Source organism: Drosophila miranda, chromosome 4 (genome assembly GCF_003369915.1).
Source record: "Drosophila miranda strain MSH22 chromosome 4, D.miranda_PacBio2.1, whole genome shotgun sequence".
Lineage (NCBI taxonomy): Eukaryota > Metazoa > Arthropoda > Insecta > Diptera > Drosophilidae > Drosophila > Drosophila miranda.
In genome coordinates, this window is record NC_046677.1 from 24,470,422 (window position 1) to 24,493,655 (window position 23,234).

Consider the following 23,234-nt stretch of genomic DNA (forward strand, 5'->3'; position numbering starts at 1 on the left):
AACAGTGTGCTGCCAGCTTTTGCCTGCTTTTTTGGGTCCAAAGTTCGCCTGTCGCCAGTCGCCAGTCGCCAGTCGCCATTTGTAGAAGGAATGCAGGCAAAATGAAGAACAGAAAAGAAACGTTTTCTAATGCCGCTCAAGGTCCGTCACCCACCCACTGGCCTGCTTTTCGCGTTACGCATTTATGCTAAAAGTCTATTTTTACACTTTAATTAGATAACAGCGGAAGAGGAGACCGAGACCCAAAGAACAGCTGAGCCCACGGCTAATGTTTCACGGCGCCAGCTTCGAAATCAATTTTGCAAGCCTTTGACTCATGCAATTCCAATCCCAGCCCCAGCCCCAGCCACACCCACTTCAATGTCGCAAAGCTATAGACCCCGGCACTGTCCTACTTTTGAGCGCAATCGTGACTCAAAGCAGATGGTTGATTCCTATTTATCTGCCAAGGTCTATGGGCACACAAAATGCTGCATTGAAGACCAAGAAACGGTCGAGCGAATGAATGGCAACATTTGATAAAACAGGAGAATATTTAATACCAAAATTTAGCATAGAAAAAACCATAAATAAGGCATAATATTAATTCGGAAACAACTAAGAAGATAACTTATATCATCTCTTGGAAAATACAAGTTTTAAATGGGTTTTTCTCAGATATTGCTGGGAGTACCCTTCGGGGGTATCCTACAGGACTGCATACTTGGGATAGTATCTTTCTAGAAGCATATTTCGGTATTTATTTCGTATATTTTGCACCTGAAACTGGAGCAGAACTCGACCTTCTCGACAAAACCTTCGGGAGCTACTTTTGGAACTACCTTTCAGGTGCATCTCTGACATCCCTTGGGACCTCCTCATACACTGACTTACACTTGCAGCTCTGTTGTGCCTTAAACTATCCGCGAACTTTGGCTCCCTGTTGTACATCCCGGCTTTCAATTAGAAGTTTGCACCGTCAAGGACGCCCCAGAGAAGCCCCTGAAACTGTTGATTCCAATACCAGATCCGCAAACTACAAAACAACAACAGAACAGAACCCGAACATTTAGATACATTTGGAGCACGGAAGCTCCGACTGATGTGGGTAGAGGGCCGGGGCGGACAGGTGGCAAACCCGAGACGAGGCCTAAACTCATGAGCAAAACTTTGGCTCGAAGTTGGGGGAAAACTTATTTACTTTCAAATTACGTGTCGCTGAGACTGAGGCGACATTATATAATTTATATGCACGTATTCCTTGCCATCCAACATGAAATGTCGCCGTCGTCGTTGGGGTTGGGGTTGGGGTTGGGTCTCGGTGGCCGGAAGACTGTTGGCTGAATGGCGGGATGGCTGCTCATCAGCATCATCAACGAGAATGTAATTACATTTTCCCGATTCATGACAGTTTTGCATAACCAACAGCCAGTTCCCGCACCCTTGCCCCGTGCCCTTTGTCCTCGCCCCAGCGTCTGGGTTATTGCGCTCATTAATGAGGCAGGTGCGAGTGGCAGCCACAGGATGTAAAACCTGGCCTCAAACACCTTTGCCACGACTTGACTTGGGCTCCAAGCTCTGCAGGCGAACAAAATTGATTTTTTCGCTCTCTCATCAAGACTGGATATTCCACTAAAGAGATTTTACTATTAAATTAAGTAGTGTTTTTAATAAGAGCAAAAGCTATACTCAATCTTTCGTCGGGATACACGTTGATGGGGCTGTAAATGAGTCGAAAAGGGGATTACAAAAATGTAGAAAAACGGCAGTAATATTTTGTTTTCAAAATTGTTTTCATTTCATCGTTCTGGCTATAATAATATTTATTATTATAAGTATATTTATTAATTTGTTTGTGTATTATACTCGTAAATGTGGGTTGATCTGATAAATAATTCGTATCTTGGACACTCTTTGGGGAATTTTAATGCTTTGTAGCTAATTTTGTTGAGAATAAATGCCACTAAAGAACTACAGTCTAAAAATAAGATCATAACATACAAAAAAAAATCTTAAAAAAATTCCAAAGTTGAAGAAACATTAAAAATGGTAAAAACTTGAAGTTTGGGGCACTTTTTCTTCAAGTATATCAATCCCTATCAATCAGTTACCAAAGGAATCAAAATAATCCTTAAATAATTTAATTTAAATAAATTACAACCATCACTGCGAGAGATCTTCCCTCCTGGAGATCTCCTTCCCAGAAACATCAGTATTGAAACGCTGCCATAATACTGTTCCATATATAGTGTTTTCTACCCTTTCTGGTTCTGTAACAAAATTCCCACGAAAAATGATAGTTCCGATAATGGAGCCCCGTAATTGTTTTGCAAGAACTTCCGGTGGAAGCTCCGGTGAATAGAATTTATCTTGGGATATACCAATGTGCTGCAGATCAGATGACTAACCGTGGAGCACACGACTCGCAGCGATGTGGGGTGTGGGGTGTGGGCTGTGCGGTGGGCTGATAAGAAAATCCAGACCGAGCCCATAAAAGCCGCCTCTGAGCCGATGCCAGAGGCAGTATCAGCATAACTTGACGACAGTCGACGACGAAACAACACAACTGTGCGAGCATTTTAATTTAATTTAAATACAGCAATACAACAATACAACAATTTAACGACTAAAAAATAAGTGCAATTCAACGGAGTGGAAACGAGTTGAACGAAAATGAGCGAGAAACAAGTAAGAGGAAATTGCATGGGGCGGAAAATGGAAATCTTTGGAGAACAAATTTGTTTCAAAGATTCCAACAAAATGCAATCAAGTGAAATGTGAAAAGTCCATTACATGGAAAGAAACAAGGGGAAATATTTTGTGAAACATGTATCAAAAAAGAATTGGTTCGAAGATCATAAGACCTCTGTAAAGATCTTTAAAATATATCTAGTGCTCTGAAGAAGGCTGAAAGCTGATCTCTAAAGCTCTTAAAAATCCTTTAGGTTATTTAAAATAATCTTTAGAAGGTCCTGATAGTTTTTTACTAAATTTTCAGGTCTAAAAATGGAAGATTATAATCTTAAAATTAAATTAGAAGTTTAAAGCTCTTTTAGGAGACATCTGAAGATATTATCTTTAAAGAGATATTTTTTGAGGTATCTTAAAGACTTTTTTGTGAGAAAAGACTATAAAAAGGTGAAATAAAATGTTTCTAGGCAGAAATATGAACCCAAAAAAATCCAAAATTAAATATTATTCAAGACAAATCTGTAACTAAATAGCGATTGTAAATCGGAACCTTCTAGTTTGCCCAAGAATGCCTCAATGCGCACAATAAATATCGCGCCCTGCACCAAGCCCCACCGCTGACGCTGAGCCCCAATCTGAATGCCTTGGCCACCAACTGGGCTCAGGTAGGACCCGAATAGACCATATATCCCCCCAAAGAACAGTCCTTATTGCCCATCATTTCAGCACTTGCTGGCCCTCAACCGCATGGAGCATCGCCAGAACAGCGGCTACGGCGAGAACATATACATGGCCATGGGTGGCAGGATGTCTGCCGCCGATGCTGTGGGTTCCTGGTACGAGGAGATCAATAAGTACAATTGGAGCAGTCCCACCTTCTCGATGTGCACGGGACACTTTACCCAAGTCGTGTGGAAGAACTCCACCGAGCTGGGCGTGGGATTTGCCAAGAGGTGGGTCATCTTTTCGCTACGAATACTATATCTATAGTTGATTATATTTTCTCAGGGGCAACGTCATCTATGTGGTGTGCAATTACAATCCCCCTGGAAACTACAACAACATGTACCGGGAAAATGTGCTGCCCAAAATTCGCTAAAAGCCAAAGAATATGGAAGGCTGTCCAAAGATATATATAAAAGATATGATATATACATATATACCTCCTCGAAAAGGGTTGATCATTCCTCTAAAACATTCCATTGACACCAAAGCCATCATTACGGAATTTATATAGTGAACAAATATACCATAAAATATTACTGAATTTATATAAATATCAAATATGCCATATATACCTATGTAATAAGTATTAAATACCCAAATATACCAAATAATAAGTTTGTAATACTTTTAATCATATGCTGGTACATTTATTATCTTTTAAAAGGGAGTCTAATATGTATTTTGTAGGTTGTTTTTCCTTTTAAAATTCAGTTATTTGTATTTATTTTTTTTTTTTTTCTTTGTCCAAGAATTCCCTACGAAATTGTGCGCAGAGAGTGATCTTCCTTTCCTTTTACCGCTTGTTCTTGTCCACTGCCGTTCCACTTGCTCTGCATGTGCGAGTGAGAGAGAGAGTGCGTAGAGAGCCAGGCCACTCGCTCGGAGAGGATCTAAAGGAACGAGATGATGAGAGCGGGCATTGAACGTGTTCCTCTGCGATAGTGGGTGAGGGTTAGAAAGAGAAGGATAGACATGGCTATTACGTCAAAGAGAGGGATGGTTTTTCAATGCTGAGAGAGCTTTTGAGAGTTATTCGCTGTCTTAGGGTTCTGGATTTGGAAACAGATCGAACTTCCACTGAAAAACCCGACATGTACCAGGTGTATGGAATTATTAAGGTGAAGGCCATAGATAGGCACAAAACAATATTCGGTTTATTGTTTCCTGGCTTGAAAATAAATATATAAAGGTATTTTATGATCTGCGATGGCGTTGGGGATTCTAAAAATACAATAATAATGTAATAATGGCTTTTCGTCGTTGCCGATTTATTGGCAACATTTTTATAACCTCTTACAGGGTATAGATAGGGGAGTATCGATATAGATACAGATACTTTTGAAAGATAGAAAAATGCCCCCAATTTCTTTGAGAACTTGTTTATTTTTGTATATTGTTTTTACTTATACTTAATTGTTTATTTTTAATTAATTTATGGTTTACAACAATTTTCACATTCATTTGCTATGGGTAGCCACTCCAGCCCTCTCTCCTCTGCCACCTGAGAGTCCCCTCTGTCGATCACTCTTCAATGGTGCACAGCTTGGGGCGGGGCCGGGAGCCGATGATGCCAATACTGTTGCTTGAGAAGGGGCCACTGTTTGCTGGGGCTTTGCCGGTGCTCCTGGCACCATCACAGACATCCGCGGATGAGCCGGGGGCGGGGGCGGCGACGGAGTGGGAGGAGGACTTGAGCCTGGTCCTAAGCCTGGGCTGCTGTCGATGCACATGGACCCCGTGGCGCCGCAGCCTGCGATAGAGGGAGATGTACTTGCCCGCCGTGGTCGTGCGGGGCACAATGTACCTCTCACAGAAGGTGGTTTTGCTGCGGGCCGCCTCGCTCAGCTGGCCGTGGCCCAGGGCCTGGAGGAAGGCGAGGACAAAGGCGTAGCAGTTGTGGCTGGTCTCCTCGTAGCTGGTAATGGACCACCGCGTAGATTGGGCGCAAATCTATTAATGCAAATGGTGGAGATACAAATGGTCCCAGCGGGGACCGTGGACCATGGACCATGCACCATGGACCGGAGTGAGCTTAGGGATTTGCATGAATATCAGAGATGGGGGGCGGCCTCCACTCACCTGCTGCAGCACCTCGTCCCAGTAGTCGTGCCAGGGCTCGGGCACATCGCCCACCAGGAGGCTCTGCCGCCATTCGCGCGGATTATCGTCCCGCCGGTGGCGCCGCAGTCCGTCCCGATCGAACTCCACGATGTCCGCCCCGGATGTGGTCACTGCGATATGCAAATCGGTCGCATTGCTGTAATCGCTGCGGAAACACAACGCAACGCATCAAAAATATATATATCTACAGTCCAGGCATGGCAAAAAAAAAAAATAAAAACAAAAAAACCTGGTAGAAATTTGCACAGAGATTTTTGTAGAGGGGGTTTCAGGGGGCTTGAATTGGTCTGGCTTTTAGGGCGGAAAGTTAAAGATCCGACGGGATGTGTTCCATCCAAAAGAGGGATATGGAAAAACCATTGGAGACACTTGTTTTTAGGAAGAAAATGAAAATTTTTGTTCAGGGTGAAACGATTGATTGAATGCATATGAAAGAAGGTTGAATATTCCTTTTAATTTCTTTTAATTTTGCAATAATTATGGTGGACGATCTGGTACTTAATCTAGATCTGTGCTAAAGCCTTTTTGGTCTGAAATTCTGCAATCCCTTGGATGGTCTTGGTTATGGCCTTAAACACTCCATGTATTTTATATAATTTCATGACATTTTGTTGACTTTTTTATGCCTACTCTTGTATCTGTCATTCGATACCTTTAGAGCCATCTTTGAGCATGAAATCCATGAAATTTACTGAATTTTTCAAACAATTTTAGTGCGTTTTTGGTATCAAGAAAATCAAATCATATTTTTCAGGGATTTAAATAGGAATATAATTTTTTGTAATATAATTTATTTATGCTTCATGCACCAGTCCTTAGAAAACTATGATAAAAATGTTTCAAAATCTTTTATTTTATGGAAATTTCTTTGCAGATAAATTTTCGACACCGCAAAGTCTTGATTCAACGGCTGCCCAGGCTGGCATAAAATTTGCTCATAATCTAGTACGAATATGCCCATATAGGGGACCCCCGTCCATGCCTCTGTGGTACTCACTTGAGAAAATCGCCGGTGGAGGGCCGCAGGACAATGGCGCACGGATGCTGTGTGGCCCGCACAAAGGGATACGGCAGACGGAATGGCAGTAGGCGGGACTGTACAGCTGTGGCACCCATGTCCACTACGGACTGGGCATCCGCATCCGTATCCTCGTCTGCATCTGTGGCCGCATCCAGTGGCGCATTGCAATGGGGACAATTGTGCGGCAAAGTGAAGCAGAAAACTTTTGCGTTGCAATGATGAAAACAGAGGATGCCCGGATCAGAGGTAATTGTGGTTGCACTTGTCGTTGCCGACATATCTCTATCTGTGTCTGTATCTGTGTGTGGATACTCCTCCTGATCCTCCTCCTAGTTCCTAGATCCTCTTTGGATACGGTTCGGTACCCGTATTATAATTGATACACTTTGTGTATTGTGGCACTGCCCCTGCCGGCTCCTGGCTCCTCGCTCCTGTCTCCTTTTTGGGGTGCTTGCGGTTTAGAGCCTGGCCCCTGGGCCTGGAATAGAACGAAAAATTCTTGTAAATAAGCCGAGACCAGGAAAAGTTGCGACCGTAAAGCGGTTTGCCCTGAACATTCAGGCGGCCAGCAGTTTCTGTGGTCACACAACAGAAAGACAAGGGAGGGAGACAGAGGGTGAGAGAGAGAGGGGGGTGTGCGAGCAGGGTGCGAGCGGACTTCGACCAAAAAGTTTCCTGGTTAATATGACATTTGTCATCATTATGGCCTGGTCTTGTTTAGGGGTTTTTTCACAAGGCACTTTGGGGGTTGAAAAGGGGAAAAACTACGCCCGATATCAAGGTTGGGCATGGCAATCTATCAATATACAAAATAGGTCCTAAAACGTGATTTACAATTTGAATATTGATTTGCAAAAAAACGGGCGAGGGGAACGATACGTACAGATATATTATAAATCGGCTAAAATAGTATCTTAATATATCTGGGCATATCGTTGAAGGGTCTTTGGGCTTTTAGGAATTTGTAATAAATAATTTAAATAAATACATAATATAAATAAATAAATAATATAAAAAAATAAATAATATAATTAAATAAATAATATAAATAAATAAGAATCTAAAATAAATCCGACATTTTTGAAGTTTTTGAAGTCATATTTTTTGCTATAAAAAATATTGGAAAAAAAATGAATTTTGCGATCGAAAGCCTAATATTTTCTAGATGCAAAAGTTGAAAAAAACCGATTGATAGCTGCATTTTTTAGCTTCTAAGAATGGTAAAAACCTAAATTTAAAAAATAAAATATTGTATTAAAAACAAAAAAGCTAATTATAAATAAAAATAATTCATGGAAAAATGTTTGGGGCCCAAGATGCCATGAAAAAACATCCCTAAATTCTTTAAGCATAAATTCCGGGTATAGAAAAAGTTCGATTTTGTTGACTAGTGTTATCACAATAAATTTAAGCAGCTAGCACCAGTGTTAACAATTACTTAGATCAATTATACGATTCGCATAATCATAAAAAATATGTATCTGATTGCCTCTTTACTAGGCTTTTCGATTCCCAGATGGATAGCCATGATTCTAGGGTATACTTTTGGGCTAGGTTGATTCTCATTGGACAGATAACCGAGTAAATACCTTGAAAGTGAAATCTTAATAGAACAGTGGTGCTCATAGATTTGAGCCACAAGAATTAAACCCAGAATTTTAACGAAAATGTATGTAATCTTTAGAAATAATTTGTGATAAGTGTCTTCTACATATAGGACAGTTCCTGTAGGCGGACAGCTTCTATAGCTCGAAACAGAAAACACAGAATTCCTATAGCAGGGAGCCCATAGCCTCAAGAACCCCAAGAAAAGCTCGCCTCAACTGCAGATGCCCAATAAAGTGAGATGTCCTAAAGGATCTCTCCCTATTTATACGAGTACTTAATAAATATTATAAAAAAATATATGATAAAACTCCAGTTCTGCTTAAATTCATAAATAAATACCATAATTTCGATATATATCAAAAAACATTGAGCCGATTCCCGCTTTAAAAATGCCGTTCAATGAAAAGAAACTCCACCATTCCGCCGTAAAAAATACGCCGGTTTTTTCAATCAATTAAAAGCACTTCATAGAGAAGTGGCAGCAACCCTTGGGGCAATCACATGGCGGCCGTGCAGCGGGTGTTGGGGGGGAAGCCGGTGCCAAAATAAAGCAGGCCAAAAACGTAAACAAACCGGCAAAATCTGAATCCACCTTCACCACCCACCACCCACCGCCCACTGTTCGACACCGAAAGAAACTCACCACGAAATCTGAATAAAATCCCTAAAATGCGAGAGAGAGAGAGCGCCAGAGGAAATTCCCCCCCAAAAGGAGGTGGAAAATGCACAATTCACTGGGAAATTTTGCGGCTCGTCTTTTGGATCTTCGGCTGCACGGGGGGCACGACCACGACGACGACTTGGAGTCGCGAGGCGAACCAGTTGACGGCGAGCCGTGCGAGCAGACGGTCGTGTTGTAGTCGCAGAATCGCTTAAAGGAAAGTGGCCCCCAAAAACCAAACCACAACAACAAAAAAAAGAAACACACCGAACAAAAAGCCCCTCATTATCATCGTAGTTACGGGGTGTTCCGAGTGCGGAGTGCATTCCGAGATCGAAAAAACCGCCCTCGAAGGATACGCCGGTGCAGTGTCCTGCCGAGGCCCAGAGACCACCAACAACAGTGAGAGATTGTCCTTTTTCGTATTTGTTTACAACCCGCGGGCAGGTCTAGGACTCGGTGGAGTGTCCCGCCCCCGCGCCCTTCGCGGTCTCCGTGTTAGTTTGTGTGGTTTTTCCCTGCCCCTCATAGGCCCTTCAGCCGCACTTTGTGTTTGTGTTGTGCTGCTGCAAAGTGGACGATGCCATGGCAACACATTGCTAATCGATGACGTGACCAAAAAAACGCCAAACAACCAACAAAATAACTCTCGGCAAACACCACAAGGCTCTTCACATTTTGGGATAACACTGGGATAAAGACCCTCAACTGATTTTGGTATGTGGAAACATCGACATATTTATAGAATAAACAAAATCAAAACTGGACAGGGAAAGGCTGGAAATTACCCCCAAAACTGGGGGAAAAAAGAAGGCAAAATAATATTAATATTTCCAGGCAGAAATTAACAAAATTAATGAGGCTTCAAAATATGATTGAATTTCCCTTAAAACTAGGGATATTTTGCCAAAGGATATCTAGAAAAATTAAGAAATATTTCCCTCAAATAGTTTGTATTTTATTAAGCAAAAATCTACTCTACCCCTAGCTATATTTTGTCCTTCCTACGAGACCTTTCCAGGCCATCTTTGGATGAGTTTTGCCCTCAAAGTTTCAGTCTATTTATCTTTCCCTGTGTCCAGGATAATGACTATGTGGCAACAAAACTGGAGGGAAAAATGTCTACCGACTGATAAGTGTTGCGGTTAACGAAATTCATTTTTGATAGCCCAAAAATGGCGAAACATTTAAGAGCCTTAACTGATGCAAAGGCAAAGGCAAAGGCAAGTTCTGTGGCTCCCTTTTGCGGTCTCAAGTCTCGGCTGGCAGACGGTTTCAAGATCGAAAGAGATAAGAGATGCCAAAAGCAAAAGTTGACAGCCCGCAAACAAGCCGCCGGCAGCGAACTTTGAACCCAACTTGAATGAATGAAGAAATCGTCAAAGAGAAGGCCACACAGGGCTTTCCATCTGTAGTTTTTCCTTGGGCTCTCTCTTAACCCAATTAGTGGGCTTGGCTTTTATGCAAAATGCAAATTAAAATGAAAATATTTACTTGCCCGAAAACCAAGAGAAAACTATTCATAAGCGATATTCTGTGACAGATTAAGTGGATAGTTTTCTTTTGAAAATTGGAACGAAATTCATAGATTGTGACGGAATTTCGGGGCTAAAAAGTTAACAAACTACTAAATATTTAATGTTTTTTAAGAAATTTCTATATGAAGTTTCCGCCTTGTGAGATTAAGGAAAGTTTTCCTCGAAGAAAATCTGGATATATATATTTTTTAAGGGAAAACTAGAATGAGGGTCACAAACTTTTGCCACAGACAACATTTTTGTGTACTTTACAGTTTTGGCATTCGAAAACTTGGGAAATATATTTTTAAATATTTATGGGGGGTTTTCGACTTACTTAAAAAAAAATGGAAATATAAGAACCCTTAAAATCTGAAATGTTCCAGGAACAAATCGTTAGATTAATTTCTGATTTTTTTTTATTATAATTAACGCAGAAAAATTTAGAAAAAAATTATATGATCAGACATATAATTTCTAATAATATTCCCCATGGATCGTTAGATTAATTTAATTTTTTTTTCTGTCATTTATATTAATTTGAAGCACTTAACCAACTTTTTCAAGGTTAAAAAAAATATTAAAAAACTACTCTTTGACTAAGAACTCGAATTCTTATTTTTTTTGGTGTTATTAAAAAATGTAAGTTTAAATATTAAAAAAAAATTTTTCAAATTCATTAGTGTGTTGATTTTTAAAATGAAATTTCTCATAGAAAATGCAGTGTAATTAATGCAGAAAACTGTAGAAAACAATATAAATGATCAGATATATATTTTCCAATAATCGGAGCCAATATTCCCCTTGAAAAAAATTGTACAATCCTTTCAGGAGTATCTTTATCCCTAAACCGATTCGATCACCTATAAATTTGCATTCAATAAAGGCTTTTAAAGTTCTTAATCCCAATAAACGACCAAAACAATTTTTGGCCTAATCCCAGAAGCTCTAACAAAAAGATACAAATACCAATTTCACACTAGACCCAACTTTGAGGCTTATAAATGCTTAGAAATTGGTTTTTTTAGTGCAAAATTCTCCTTAATATATAAAATTATTATAAAATACCAACAAAAACCTAGAATCGAATGGCATTTGTATGCAAATTTAATTGCTTTCAAAGAGCACACAGAAAACTCAATAGTGGGTCAAATATTTGGCAGGAGAGCGATTTTCTTAACAAATTACATTTGATTTGTTTTTTCAAGAATTGATTTGGGGGCAGGAATACGGAAGGAAGTCCAGGCCAATGCCGAGTGAAATGAAATGCTAAAAATAAATTGCGGGAATTTGCCTTAAAGCCCAGGCTGGCTTTTCCCCGACACGGAAAACGTGGCAGGCAGCAAGGCAGGAAAACAAATGCAATAAAGGATATGACAACAGGAGAGAGTGCCCTCCGAGAGAGAGAGAGAGAGGGGGAGAAAGTGGGGGGACGGAACGGCAACAATTTCAGCAGCGGGCTTTGGCGAAATCCAAACAAACTTTATCTCTCTATGCTGTTTGCCAACTTGAATTAAACACGCCCCTATGTACGCCCCCCGTTACCCCCACCCCCACCCATATGGCCAAGAAAGTATGTTTTGAAGGGGGGGGGAGGGCAGGGCACGGCTGAAGAGTCCCAAAGAGTTGTGAGAAATGAAATTACAACTTGCATCCTCTTTCTGGCTTTCTGTTCTGTTCTGTTCTGTTTTTTTTTTTCGGCCCGGACAGGCACTTGGCCAGGGACCTTCAAAAGGAATTGTTTGGCCAAAGCAAACACAGAAAAGGACGAAAAAATGTCTGTGAAATCAAGTTAAGTTTACGCATTTTTAGTGCACTTGGAACAGGACGAACGGGGAGTGGCAGGAGCGGCAGGAGCGGGAGCGTGCCAAAAAAATAAAGGATAAAATATGTACATGGCAGGAGGAGGCGCATAAAAAATGTACAAGCAAAAGACAGACCTGCAGAGCGAAGACGAGAAACAGGTGAAAAGGACTCATCAAGGCTTGCGACAACAACGAAATCGAAACACTCTTGAAAGAAAGGAAAATGCGAACAAAATTGATTTAATTTTGGAATAGAATTGGGATTTTTTTCCTTAGGGTTTAAGCGGGGAAAACCTTGTGTTCAAATGGGGATTTGCTTCAATCTTCAACCTTTTCTGGTTCTGAGAATAACCTCCCCTTTAGCTCCATCAAAACCAATGCCAGTCGATCCACAAGAGTCCCCTTACCCTGTTTGGAAAGGGCATTCAACGAACAAAAAAGGGAAAAAAGGGAAAAGACGAGCCAAAGAAGCTGCCAAGAGCTGCCAGAATCCGCCAGTAAGTAAATTTAACGGCACGGCGCCGACTGACAGCAAAAATTGCTCAAAATTTTATTGTTCCTTGTTGTCCCCTTTTTTGGGGATTTGTTTTTTTGCCTTCGGCCTTCCGCAGCTGGTGACGAAGGTTATAAATTACGAGGGGCAACAGCGAGTGAATCAACTCGGTGAATTAATAACAAAACGGTGACAATAACAGGCAGAAGGCCTGTCCTCCAGAAGGGGGACTCAAAAGTAAAACTCTGCATTGCGTACATTAATTCAGGAGACACAGGACGACAGCAGAGGCCACACGCAATGCAGGGGGCCAGGTGCGTGGCCATAAGGCAGAACAGGGTCTAAAAGGAATGGAGTCCTGGGGAGGGCCTCGATCTTTAAGGAACCCCAAGGACTAGACAGAGACCAAGGCGGATATTGATTGAGTAAAGATATTGGGAGAGTGGGGAATAAATGGGAATTAAATATATCGAATGAATGGGGGTAAAAATTGTACAATCAAAGAAAAAGTACACGATAAAAGAGGGGGAATACTACTCGGAATATTATCTTCTTTATTTCTTCAGATGAAGATCTATTTCTGTAGATAGCAAGAAGGATATTTCCCCTCCAATCTGATAAGCTTTGCTTCTCTCAGTGCCACCCACACACTTGTCAAAAAGATGCCCACTTTTCACTCCCCTTTTTGTCTGTGGTGGCTCCCTTTTTCCGGGGCCCTGTCGCCGCCGCAAAGTGTGCTACACTGGGTGCCGCTTGCTGTCATTGTTGCCTCACTCACCTTCCCCTCACCAGTCCCCACTTCTCGCCCCCTTAACAGCTTCATAAAGCCAAGTGTTTGCGCTTTGAAGTTTCCGCTTCCGCAGTGAACAACGGAGTGTTGTTGGTGTTGCTCCTGTTGTTGTTGTTGCCACTGCGGCACAGCATAAAACATACTTATTTTGAAGTTGGTGGCACATCCGTAAACCCCACCAACAACCATCCACATTCGTGGTGGTGGGGGGGTTGGGTGGGGCCTGGGGGAAAGGATGCCAATGCTGGAGAGTTTTCTTTTCCTGGGCTGCATTGTTGTTCACCTTTTTCACGTACGTATTGTTGTTGTAATTGCTGTTGGAGTTGTTGTTGAAGCCGTTGTTGCCGCATCTGTTGTCTGAATCTGTTGAAAATTTTCAATTCGAAAGTTCGCCTCGCCTCGCCCCCCTTTCCGAAGATCTAATTAAGTTTGGGGATTGTTTGCACAGCTCCTTAGGGGATGGATGTCACGTGGTTTAAGTAATTTACGTGCAAATGGTCTCCACTCCGCTTTTGTGGAGACATTTTGTGGGTTGATTATTTGAAGGGCAAAGGGGAGAGGTCTTTGGATGTGGAGTGTTCTTTGAGGTCATGTAAGTTGGTAAAATTTTGAGGGATCTCCCTATCAAAATATCATTCAAGGACTCTCCCAATCGGCTCTCCCGAAATCTTGACCAACCTTGAGTGCACTCTGGAGTGACCTCTACATAAAAGTATTTGTTGTAAAGATTTGTTCACGTTGCGGTCATAAATAACAACAGATTCAAGCAATTTTATTAGGCACATTTTATGAGCAAAAACCAACAAATACTCGCACCAGAGTGTGAATACAAATATGAATGCGAGTGTGAGTGTGGCTTCCGTTCTTTAAGTTAAGGGAAACTCGATATGAATGAAAGTGAAAACGAAAGCAAAGTTAAGGAAAGCGAAGGCAGAGCAAACACTTTCACTTTGTGCCCATTTAAGGTCGTGCGTGTGTGTGTGTGTGTGTGTGCAATAAATAAGCGACTTATTTATGCCCCTCACACACACACAGCCAGTGTATTTGGGTTAGTAATACCATTTACGAGGCAAAACAAACATAAAACAAAAAAATGTAAAGCAAAAAGAGCCACAACAATGAGCTCTCGCCTCTCGCTCTTTACGTTTACGTTTATGTTTATGCTGGTAAATCCGTCTTCAATGTAAGCCCTGGCATATCTTTAAAACAACCAAAGAACAGATGGTTTTCTGGGGGGAAACCGAAGCTGAAGATACCCTAACAGATCTACATGCATGCTACATACATGATACATACGTGAATACTACATCTACATACCACATCTACATACAGATTTGTCTATGATTTTTCATCAAACTTTGAAGGAAAAATATATATTTATGGGGTTGGAAAGTTCTTTGTTTAGGAACGAAACTATGTGCTTTGGAGCTATCGCTTGTAATATTTTATTTTCATTTTTGATTTACTTTTAAAAGAGTTATAGGTTAAATATTCTTGTAATCTTAAATCTAAAAAATGTTTTGGACAGGCATTTTTTTTATATTTTTTTATTTTAACTTCTATGACAGATATAAGATGCAGTACACTTTTTGACAGACATAAAAAAATAGAAGTAACTGTTTTTTATATGCTTTTTTTTTATTTTATTGCCATGAAAGTTATAAGATAAAGTACAAACACAATTTATATATATTTTTTTTTAAATTATTTTTTTTTTTAATATATTATTTGTATTGTATTGCGATGACAGTCATAAGATATAGTAACAATTTTTTCTATTATGTACCTATGTATATATGTATATGTAGATCTTTTATTAGTATATAAATACAAAGTATTTATTTAATTATTATTTTATTTTATTTATGCACATATATATTTTTTTTTTTTGTATTTATAGAAGCTATTTAATATAGTAATCCCACAAAAACAAGACTGCCCCAAAGTAGATCCCAAATATCTATAAATCGTTGAATAGAAAACCCTCGATAAGGCCGTTCAATATAGTCTCCAAAAGTCTTGTATTTTCTCCCAACAAACATCCGGTTGCAAGCACAATACCCTGCTTCGTTTCCTAACTATAAAATGGAAAACAGAATAGAACACAGCGGAAAATCTCAAGCACTGAGAGGGGAAAGAAAGAAAGAGAGAGCGAACGAACGAACGAGCGACGTTCGAGGATGGCTCGTCTATTTAACTAACTGTGCATAATTCATAATTTAATTAAGAACTCGGCGAAATGAAAAAAGTTACACGAGGGACATTCCACTCTGTGCCCCTGTCCCTCCCCCTCTCTCTGTCCCTCTCTCTCCCTGTCTGTCTATTGCCGGAATACAGGTGTGTGTGTGTGTGTGGGTGTGGCTGAGAAGCCCTGCCACAGCTGTTGGCCCTCTGCTCTGAAAGTGTGTATGTAAGCCCTGGGGGGCGGGGAGTGGCTGGTAGGGTGGCTGGGTGTCTGCCTTGACATCTTCGCCTCCTCATTGCTGCGGCAGGTGCCATTTCACTGGCATATTCTGTCCACAGCTGGAGGTTTTTGCTGGAAATGGCCATAAGTCAAGGAAATCTGTGAAACCCAAATGACAAGATTTTCCGGTTTGTTTTTTTTTTTTTTCTTTTTTGTGGGGTGTGCGGGTGAATGCATAGACAAAAGCACCGTCAGGGATTACAAGTGTGTGCGAGGTGTGAGACGATTTGCTAAGCCTCAAGATGCATTTCCTAGAAACACTTTGGGCCGGGGGAAGACGAGCGGGGATTTGATGGCAGCAAAGCAAAGAAAAGAAGCTACTTTTGCGGGTTTTAGGGGGGGGACATCCATTACCACATTTGCTTCTATTACTCAGGGGTTTTTTTTAAGGATTTTTATATCTGTTGTGAGATGGTGGATAGTTTGAGTATTAAAAAGGTGGAAGGTTGAGGGCGGGACTCCTTAGAGGGGGTGTCAACAGTGGGTTTTTGGGAGCACCTGGATTGGTAGGTCAACAGAAGCCTGATGGCCTCTCGGATCGAGAAAAGGGTGTTCAGAATATTTGTAATATTTTTTTGATTATATTTTACAAATTTACCAAAAATCATTAGGAATTTTATGAATTATTTATTAAGAATTACTATTGTTGTGTTCTGCACTGTATTATCTTTGATACCCTTATACTTTTGGGATGTTATTTTCATAGTTTCCACCTCTTACAGCACCGTATATCTAGTGCCCTGAAAACGATTCCCATCAATGAATATTCTTCTGTTTTTAATCGTGTTTGTGTCCATTATAAAGATACATACCATAAACGACCACCTCAAAGTATTACAATGAATGTTTACGCATTCCAATGTCGCCCCAGAGGATGCAACAATCAAAGGCTAAGGGCAAAGGGTAGCCGGGAAAAGGAAAACCCCCAGCCAATGACATGGCATTCAAACCGCAAACGGTTGTCCAGAACATTGTCCAATTTTACCGCCCCACCGCGCCCCATTTCGAGACCCCCCTCCGCACCCCAGAATGGTTACATGCCGCAACCTTCCTTCATGGCTGTCTCTCCCCTCTGTGCACCCCCCCCCGCCAAAACAAGCCACACAAAAGACGTCCCCGGACTTGGTCAGCTCTTCATTTGGTCAACTGCTGACAGCAAACCACCAACAACAACAACAGCAGCGGCAGCATCGGCACCGCTGCCACCAGCAGCAGCAACAACAAAAACACTGTTTGGCGGTTGTGCCTCCTTGTTGTCGTCCATTTTCCATTTCCCCGTTTGCCCCGATTCCCCCGTTTCCCTTTCACAGGCCACTCCATGGTTAATTAACTCTCGCCTCGGATCGGAACGCGTTTGCGCTGCCTGCGAAAATTCCTTTGAGCGAATTTCGTTTTTAAGCAACAGAAAAGAGAGCGGAGCGGGGCAGGGCAGAGGAGAGCGCAGCAGAGGAGAGTGGAGCGCAGCAGAGCGGGGCGGAGAGCAGCCATCCCTTGACTGCAACAAAGTTAAATGCTGCTGTCAAAAGGGTTTTCATCAAATTTTCTACTAATTTAATTGCCCCGACGTGATATTGACGCTTAAAACAAAGAGTGGAAGGGGAAGGGGAAGGGTAAGGAGCGGCTTAAGCAGATAAGAAACTAATTGGAAATCATTTGGGTGCGACTACTTGGATTGAATTTCAAGTGAAGGTCTTCCAATAGTGAAGCAAACGAAAGAAATTAGCTGGGGCTCGGGGATCTTGGGATAAAAATGGTATTTACGATGTGTCGACATGTCGGCGATGTGTGAGAGCAAATTGTATTCGTTAAGAAAGAGGAACAACAAAGAAGGACAGAAACTGCGCAGCAGAATTATCTGTTATTCCTTCGATTCGCATTTCTGCTGAGAGCGAGGCTTGAGCGCGAGAGAGAGTCGGCTCAGGCGAGTGTGACGCGGTAATGAGCGAGAGAGAGGAAGATCAAAAGGGAACTGCAGCGGGAGAGCAATTGGATGATGCAATACTGCGTCGGGAATGGCGTGAGACGAGAGAGGCTAACACATATGTATTAATGTATGTATTTCCCATCATTTATTTATGTTCTTAAATCATCTTAAATCAAATTTTTTACATGACAAATATTTTAATATATAAAACGAGAAAAAGTATTATTTTATGCAATTATTTTCATTACTTTTTCAAACAAAATTCTTATCTAAATATACATATGTATATTTTATATACCACACCATTCCCGCCTTCCTTAAGCCCATACAGAATCGATTTTTGCATTAAAATTTCGAGTCTATTCCCCCAAAACATCTTCCACAACTTTTCCTTTTCCCCCTCCCCAAAATTCCCTTCAAATATTACCAGAAAAACATAAAACAAAAATGCATTTTCTTTTGGAAATTATCTTGTTTTCTGCCAAAAACAAACATTTCATTTCACTTGGCAAAAGTTTTCCCCCAAAACGAACCAATTTTCACTGCATTTAAATTAACTCAATTTTCTACTCATTTGCAAGCACAAACACAGTGTCTCCTCTGTCTTTTTTTGGGGGGATGGGGGGATGGGGGATGAAATTACAGTCACCCACATAAATACGGCGCCCAGGCATTTACTTAAGTTGCACAATTTTAATTGCAATTGCGAGCGGCATGCGGCATGCGGCATGCGGAAAACAGCACACAAATGGCAACAAAATACAGACAGCAACTAGCCACGCCCTCTGGTGCAGTACGAGGGCGTCAGGAAAACAAAAACAAGGCGTAAAAGGCAATAAAAACATACAAGAAAATGTAGATACGAGTGAAGGAGCTATGGGATACCCTTGTTATACGATTTTTTGGACAGGGAAGATGATGATATACAGATATAAAGAAAGATATAGATACATATACAAGTTCTTAGACTAGGTTTTAGATACAATTGTTGTCCATTGTGTTGTATGATATGGTGATCCGATCTTGAGGGCTACAACTTGGGGACAGAAAAGGGAAGATTCCGTAAAAGTTCTTCATATCTGATCTCTCTCTCTCTCTCTCTCTATCTCCCTCTGAAAGGGTATAATAAACACAGCGACAACTGCAGCAACAAGACAGAGAGGGAGAGGGAGAGAGAAAAATCTACATTGCGGAAGGGAAAAATTTTCATTTAAAGCGATAAAAACTTTTATTACCACTACCGAAAAATGTGGAGAATGTTTTTTTGGGCCGCCTGCAAGCAAGCAACATTTTTACATAGTGCCACAAATACACTCTCACGCACACAAATAAAGAGAGAAAGGAGGAGCAGCAGCAGCAGCAGCAGCAGAAGAAGAAAGAGGAGTCGAGTTATCTCCTCCGCCCACGATTCGGCTCGGTTTCCCGGCCACTTGTATAATCAATGTATCCATGCCGATGCCCTCTGCCTGGCCCCCCCACTTGCCCCCTGAACCATGCCCCCTGACCCATGCCCACAGCCCCAGCCCCTACCCCGACTGCCTTGTGTTGTTTATGCCACATTTGTGTGTTTGGCTCCATTTATTGCATTTTCGAGCTTGCGGTGTGATTTTCTGTTGTGGTGTGCGGCAACAAGGATTGGGGCAGAGCAGATACAAGACACCACCACCTCAAAGCCGACTACTTTCAGCTCCTGGAAAAGTAGTCCATGAGGATAAGCCACAAAGAGAGAGAGAGCGGCATAGCCCACTTTCTGGCTTATGCCAGCCATATTTCATTCGAATATTGATTTTTGATAGGCAAAAAGCAAACAGCAAACAGCAATAAAGAAAATATCAATCAGAGAACTCAGGCAGTGCCACTTTCCACAAAATTGTCTTTAAATACAGTTTGAACTCGAATTTTCTTTGAATTGGAAATGGAAAAACCCATTCAAAATGCTAAGCAAATATACAAAAAGTTGATTTAAATTAGGGAAATTGTTTACGCAGATCAAATCAATTACAAAAGGTAGAGATGATGGATAGATAGATTTGATAGATAAATAAAGATGTGTGGAAAGTGTTGGCAAGAGTCTTTCTAAGGAGAGGAAAAGCTTTCAGGTTTTATTAATTTTTTAAGAGAAAATCATTTCAAAATTCAATGAAAAATATTCCGAAAGAAGAGTCATTAGAAATGTATCTGTAAATGTATCTGGAATGAAATGAATAAATTTCTAATAAATTCCCATCTTCATTTAAGCCTTGGTTTAAGCCAAATTCCCCTGAATCTCAATCTGTAGCTCACCACAAATCTCTCTTGGGTGCCATCAAAAGGTAATGTCTTAAGCCCACAACAATAATCACAGCCAAATTGAATGGGTAATTGATCAAACCCCTGAGTTTGGCGGTTATCAAAGCCATTAAGCCCATCAAAGCCAAGGTGCACGACCACCAGCCCCCTCTTCCCTCTCCCCTCACCACTCTTTGCTCGCAGATAAATGTTTCAATAACCAATTTACTTTCTATTTACGTTTATTGAATCGCTTGCCATGTGGCACACATAAGTGGAGCCGCCCCCCTCCCTCCCCGCCCGCCCCCAAAACAAAAACGATATACGATGCAACGCGATGTGTATAAATTGCAGGACAAATACGGTTAAATAAATCTGCAGGCAGCACAGATTGCTTTAATAAATATTCGGAACGATGCCAGGCCATATCGTACCCAGAAATGTGTTTACACAGACGCCCCCCGCCCCGCCCCAACGAGCCCCAAACAGCAGGCAGGAGGCAGGAGAGAAGGCAAGGCCCAAGGAAAATCAACGACAATTTTCGAAACATTTTTAAAACACATTTAGAAAACAAAGAATGGGAGCCCAAACAATGTTAATGGGGGGAAATGCAAAGGCTGGGTCAGCAAAGGGCAGCAGGAGGGGGCAGGCCAATGAGGAGCTAAAAGAAAGCGAAAAATGAAAGATAATTCGACTGAAAGATACCTGGCAAATGTAGGAGAAAGGGACCTCTGCGAAAGGGAGTATCCAGCCACAGGAATATCCGATAAGAGCAGGATTTTCCCGGCACCGTTCCAGAGCTCCACATATGACAATCGTTCTGGGCTGCCACGAACAGAACACACCCGTTGTCTTTTATTTGCAGAAGGGGTATAAAAAAATAGCCAAAGTCAAGAGCATGCGGCCATGTGGCGTATGCGCAATCCTCGGCTTGTATCGTCCCGTGTGTGCCTTGCTGTGTGCTCTGTGTGCTCTGTGGATAGCGCGTGCTGACACTTAATCTTCCAGCTGACGCAGATGCAGCTCAGGATATGGCAGTCATATATCTAGCCAGCTTTGAGCTTCCTAGGCAACGGATGTCGCCTGTTATCCTGCTCAACCAAGAGGCGGAAAAAAAGAAGCGAGTCACAGAAGCGAAAGGAAGCCAGAGCAAAGAGTGGCAAGGAGGTTTTAGCTTTTGCAGGCCAAAAAACTAAATGCAAAACGGGGATATTGAATGGGAAATGGAATGCCAAAGAGAAGATTGAATTAAGGATATGCCGGGAAGTGGAGCAGCTATAATGGAGGGCAATGCTGATACCTTTTTCCTAAAGGGAGTGCTTTCCCTGCACTCATAATCGAATGAATTATTTCATCTTTGGTCTGCCATAAGCCCCAGTTCTAAGCACCATATCCTTCTCATAGATGGTGCCATATTTTTGAGATATTGGGTCTGCTGGACCTCCGAATCCATAACCCACGCTGCGACTGAGTTATGAAATACATTTTCAGCAGGCAACTGTGACAACGAAACGCTCACGACTACGACTACGAGTATGTATGCTTCAAAGTCAGAAATTGATTTAAGTCAATTAATTATAACGAGCCATGAAGGCAGAACAGCTAGCCAACATGCTAACTGCTGCCCCACTCGTTACGTCCATCCATGTCCATCCCTTGGCCAACGTCACGTTTGTGGCAGCAGCAGTTGCCCATCAGCTTTGTGGAGTCTACTGTTTGTACCCTTTGAAGGGGGTATCTACGAGTGGGATCAGATGTTTTTAGTGCAGAAAAGGTGGAAACTGGAACTAAAGAATGATCTGTAAAGGATGCTTAGATCTTTCGGAAAATATCCCTATTTTCAACGCTTCAGTAAAGCGCCATCTAGTGGAGTGAGCGAGATATAACTGCCGGATTGGACTTCGTGGGTGGAAAGTGAGAGCTTGCTGGAGCTCTAGGAAGTATATTCCTTAAACTCCGCTTCATTGGAAGTGTTAATCCCTCCGCTAATTGAGGGAAAACCTGTAATATCCACAACTTGTATCTGTAGATTGAGAGTATATCTATAGACCAATAGAGTCTTTGGTTTGCATACATCTATAGAGATACTTGTCCCCTTTTTGTCAGATATAGTATGTATATTTTCTTTATACTTTCTCTTCGTTATTCTTAACACTTTTCTTCGACTCCCTATAAGAGTTTTGGCTGGGAATACCCCGAATAGCAGGTATTTTATGGTCGAAAGTTATGGCCAAAGCATTCAAACTTCTTATAGACTACGTTTTTGGTGGAATGGGAATTGGGGAGTGGGGACGGGGGCGATTGGGGGGTGCTGCTGGAAAATCATGAATGGTGCTGGGGGTTGGGTGGGGGCAGGGCATGTAATCGTATTAAGCAAACGGAACTGGTGCCACGGACTGGCACGTGTTTGACCAGGGGAAGGGGTCCACGGGTGCGACAGTGGGCTACAGTGGGGGTGCTCGTACTTAAAGGTAATTGTATTTGTGCACTGCAAACATGGCGTGTTTTATTAACAAATAGAGAGGGAGGGAGCTAGAGAGAGGGAGGGAGAGAGGGAGCCAGAGAGAGGGAGAGTTCCAAAGAGAAAGTGGAATGTGTTTACTCATATGTCTTGTCAAAGACAAGTTAATTATTTTAACATGTGTGTGTACAAGTATGTGTGTGTGTAAGTGTGTGTGTGTGTGTGTTTATTTTTGTCCATCGATTTTCACGCGCTCCACATAACACCACACACTGCCACACAGATACGAAACACACACACATGTGGAGACATAATCTGCATAGGAAAGATCCTGGGTGCTTAAAAGACTTGGCATATTCCGGGCTTCATTATGTGTTGCCTACTTTTGGGCTCGTTTCTTGAAGGAACCAAGGATGTTCCAGTTTTCGCATAATTTTACGTTTTTAAAACGAAGGAATGTGAAGAGATTTACTTTGGAAAGATTTAAACTAAAAAAAAAACGTTTTAAAATTTTTCTAAAATATTTGAAGCCATCGAAGAAGAGCATTCCTTTATTATAATATATCTTAACTTAATTTAAGCCATTAAGCATTTACTAAACAAAATTAATTCGAGTAATCTCTCAACAGACTTTTCGAATACCTACCTTCCTCAAATCCCCTTTCCTCAAATTTCCACCAAAACAAAGCGAAACTGCCAGCCGGA

At 41.5% G+C, this 23,234-nt stretch overlaps 3 protein-coding genes across 5 annotated transcripts in view; 2 read left to right on the forward strand and 1 right to left on the reverse strand.

Moving 5' to 3' along the window:
- Positions 1–2,528: 2,528 nt before the first annotated feature.
- On the forward strand, positions 2,529–4,027 carry LOC108163353 (protein PRY1). The gene is made up of 4 exons (XM_017298595.2): positions 2,529–2,667; positions 3,228–3,335; positions 3,397–3,623; positions 3,679–4,027. Exons 1-4 carry the CDS (start codon positions 2,653–2,655, stop codon positions 3,767–3,769), a joined length of 441 nt encoding a protein of 146 aa, XP_017154084.1. The 5' UTR covers positions 2,529–2,652; the 3' UTR covers positions 3,770–4,027.
- A 783-nt stretch (positions 4,028–4,810) lies between these two features.
- LOC108163348 (MKRN2 opposite strand protein) overlaps positions 4,811–23,234 on the reverse strand; it is a 73,159-nt gene continuing 54,735 nt past the window's right edge. For all 3 annotated transcript variants that reach the window (XM_017298590.2, XM_017298588.2, XM_017298589.2), the window contains 3 exons: positions 6,515–7,016; positions 5,476–5,662; positions 4,811–5,346 (listed from right to left, as the gene is read on the reverse strand). In XM_017298590.2, coding sequence (XP_017154079.1) covers positions 4,918–5,346; positions 5,476–5,662; positions 6,515–6,816 — 918 coding nt within the window. In that variant the 5' untranslated portion in view covers positions 6,817–7,016 and the 3' untranslated portion in view covers positions 4,811–4,917. The remainder of the gene's footprint in view (positions 5,347–5,475; positions 5,663–6,514; positions 7,017–23,234) is intronic.
- The window catches only part of LOC108163344 (protein eyes shut), a 70,476-nt gene continuing 56,208 nt past the window's right edge, over positions 8,967–23,234 (forward strand). The window contains exon 1 of the mRNA XM_017298584.2: positions 8,967–9,524. The gene's annotated coding sequence lies outside the window, so the exon portion shown is untranslated. The remainder of the gene's footprint in view (positions 9,525–23,234) is intronic.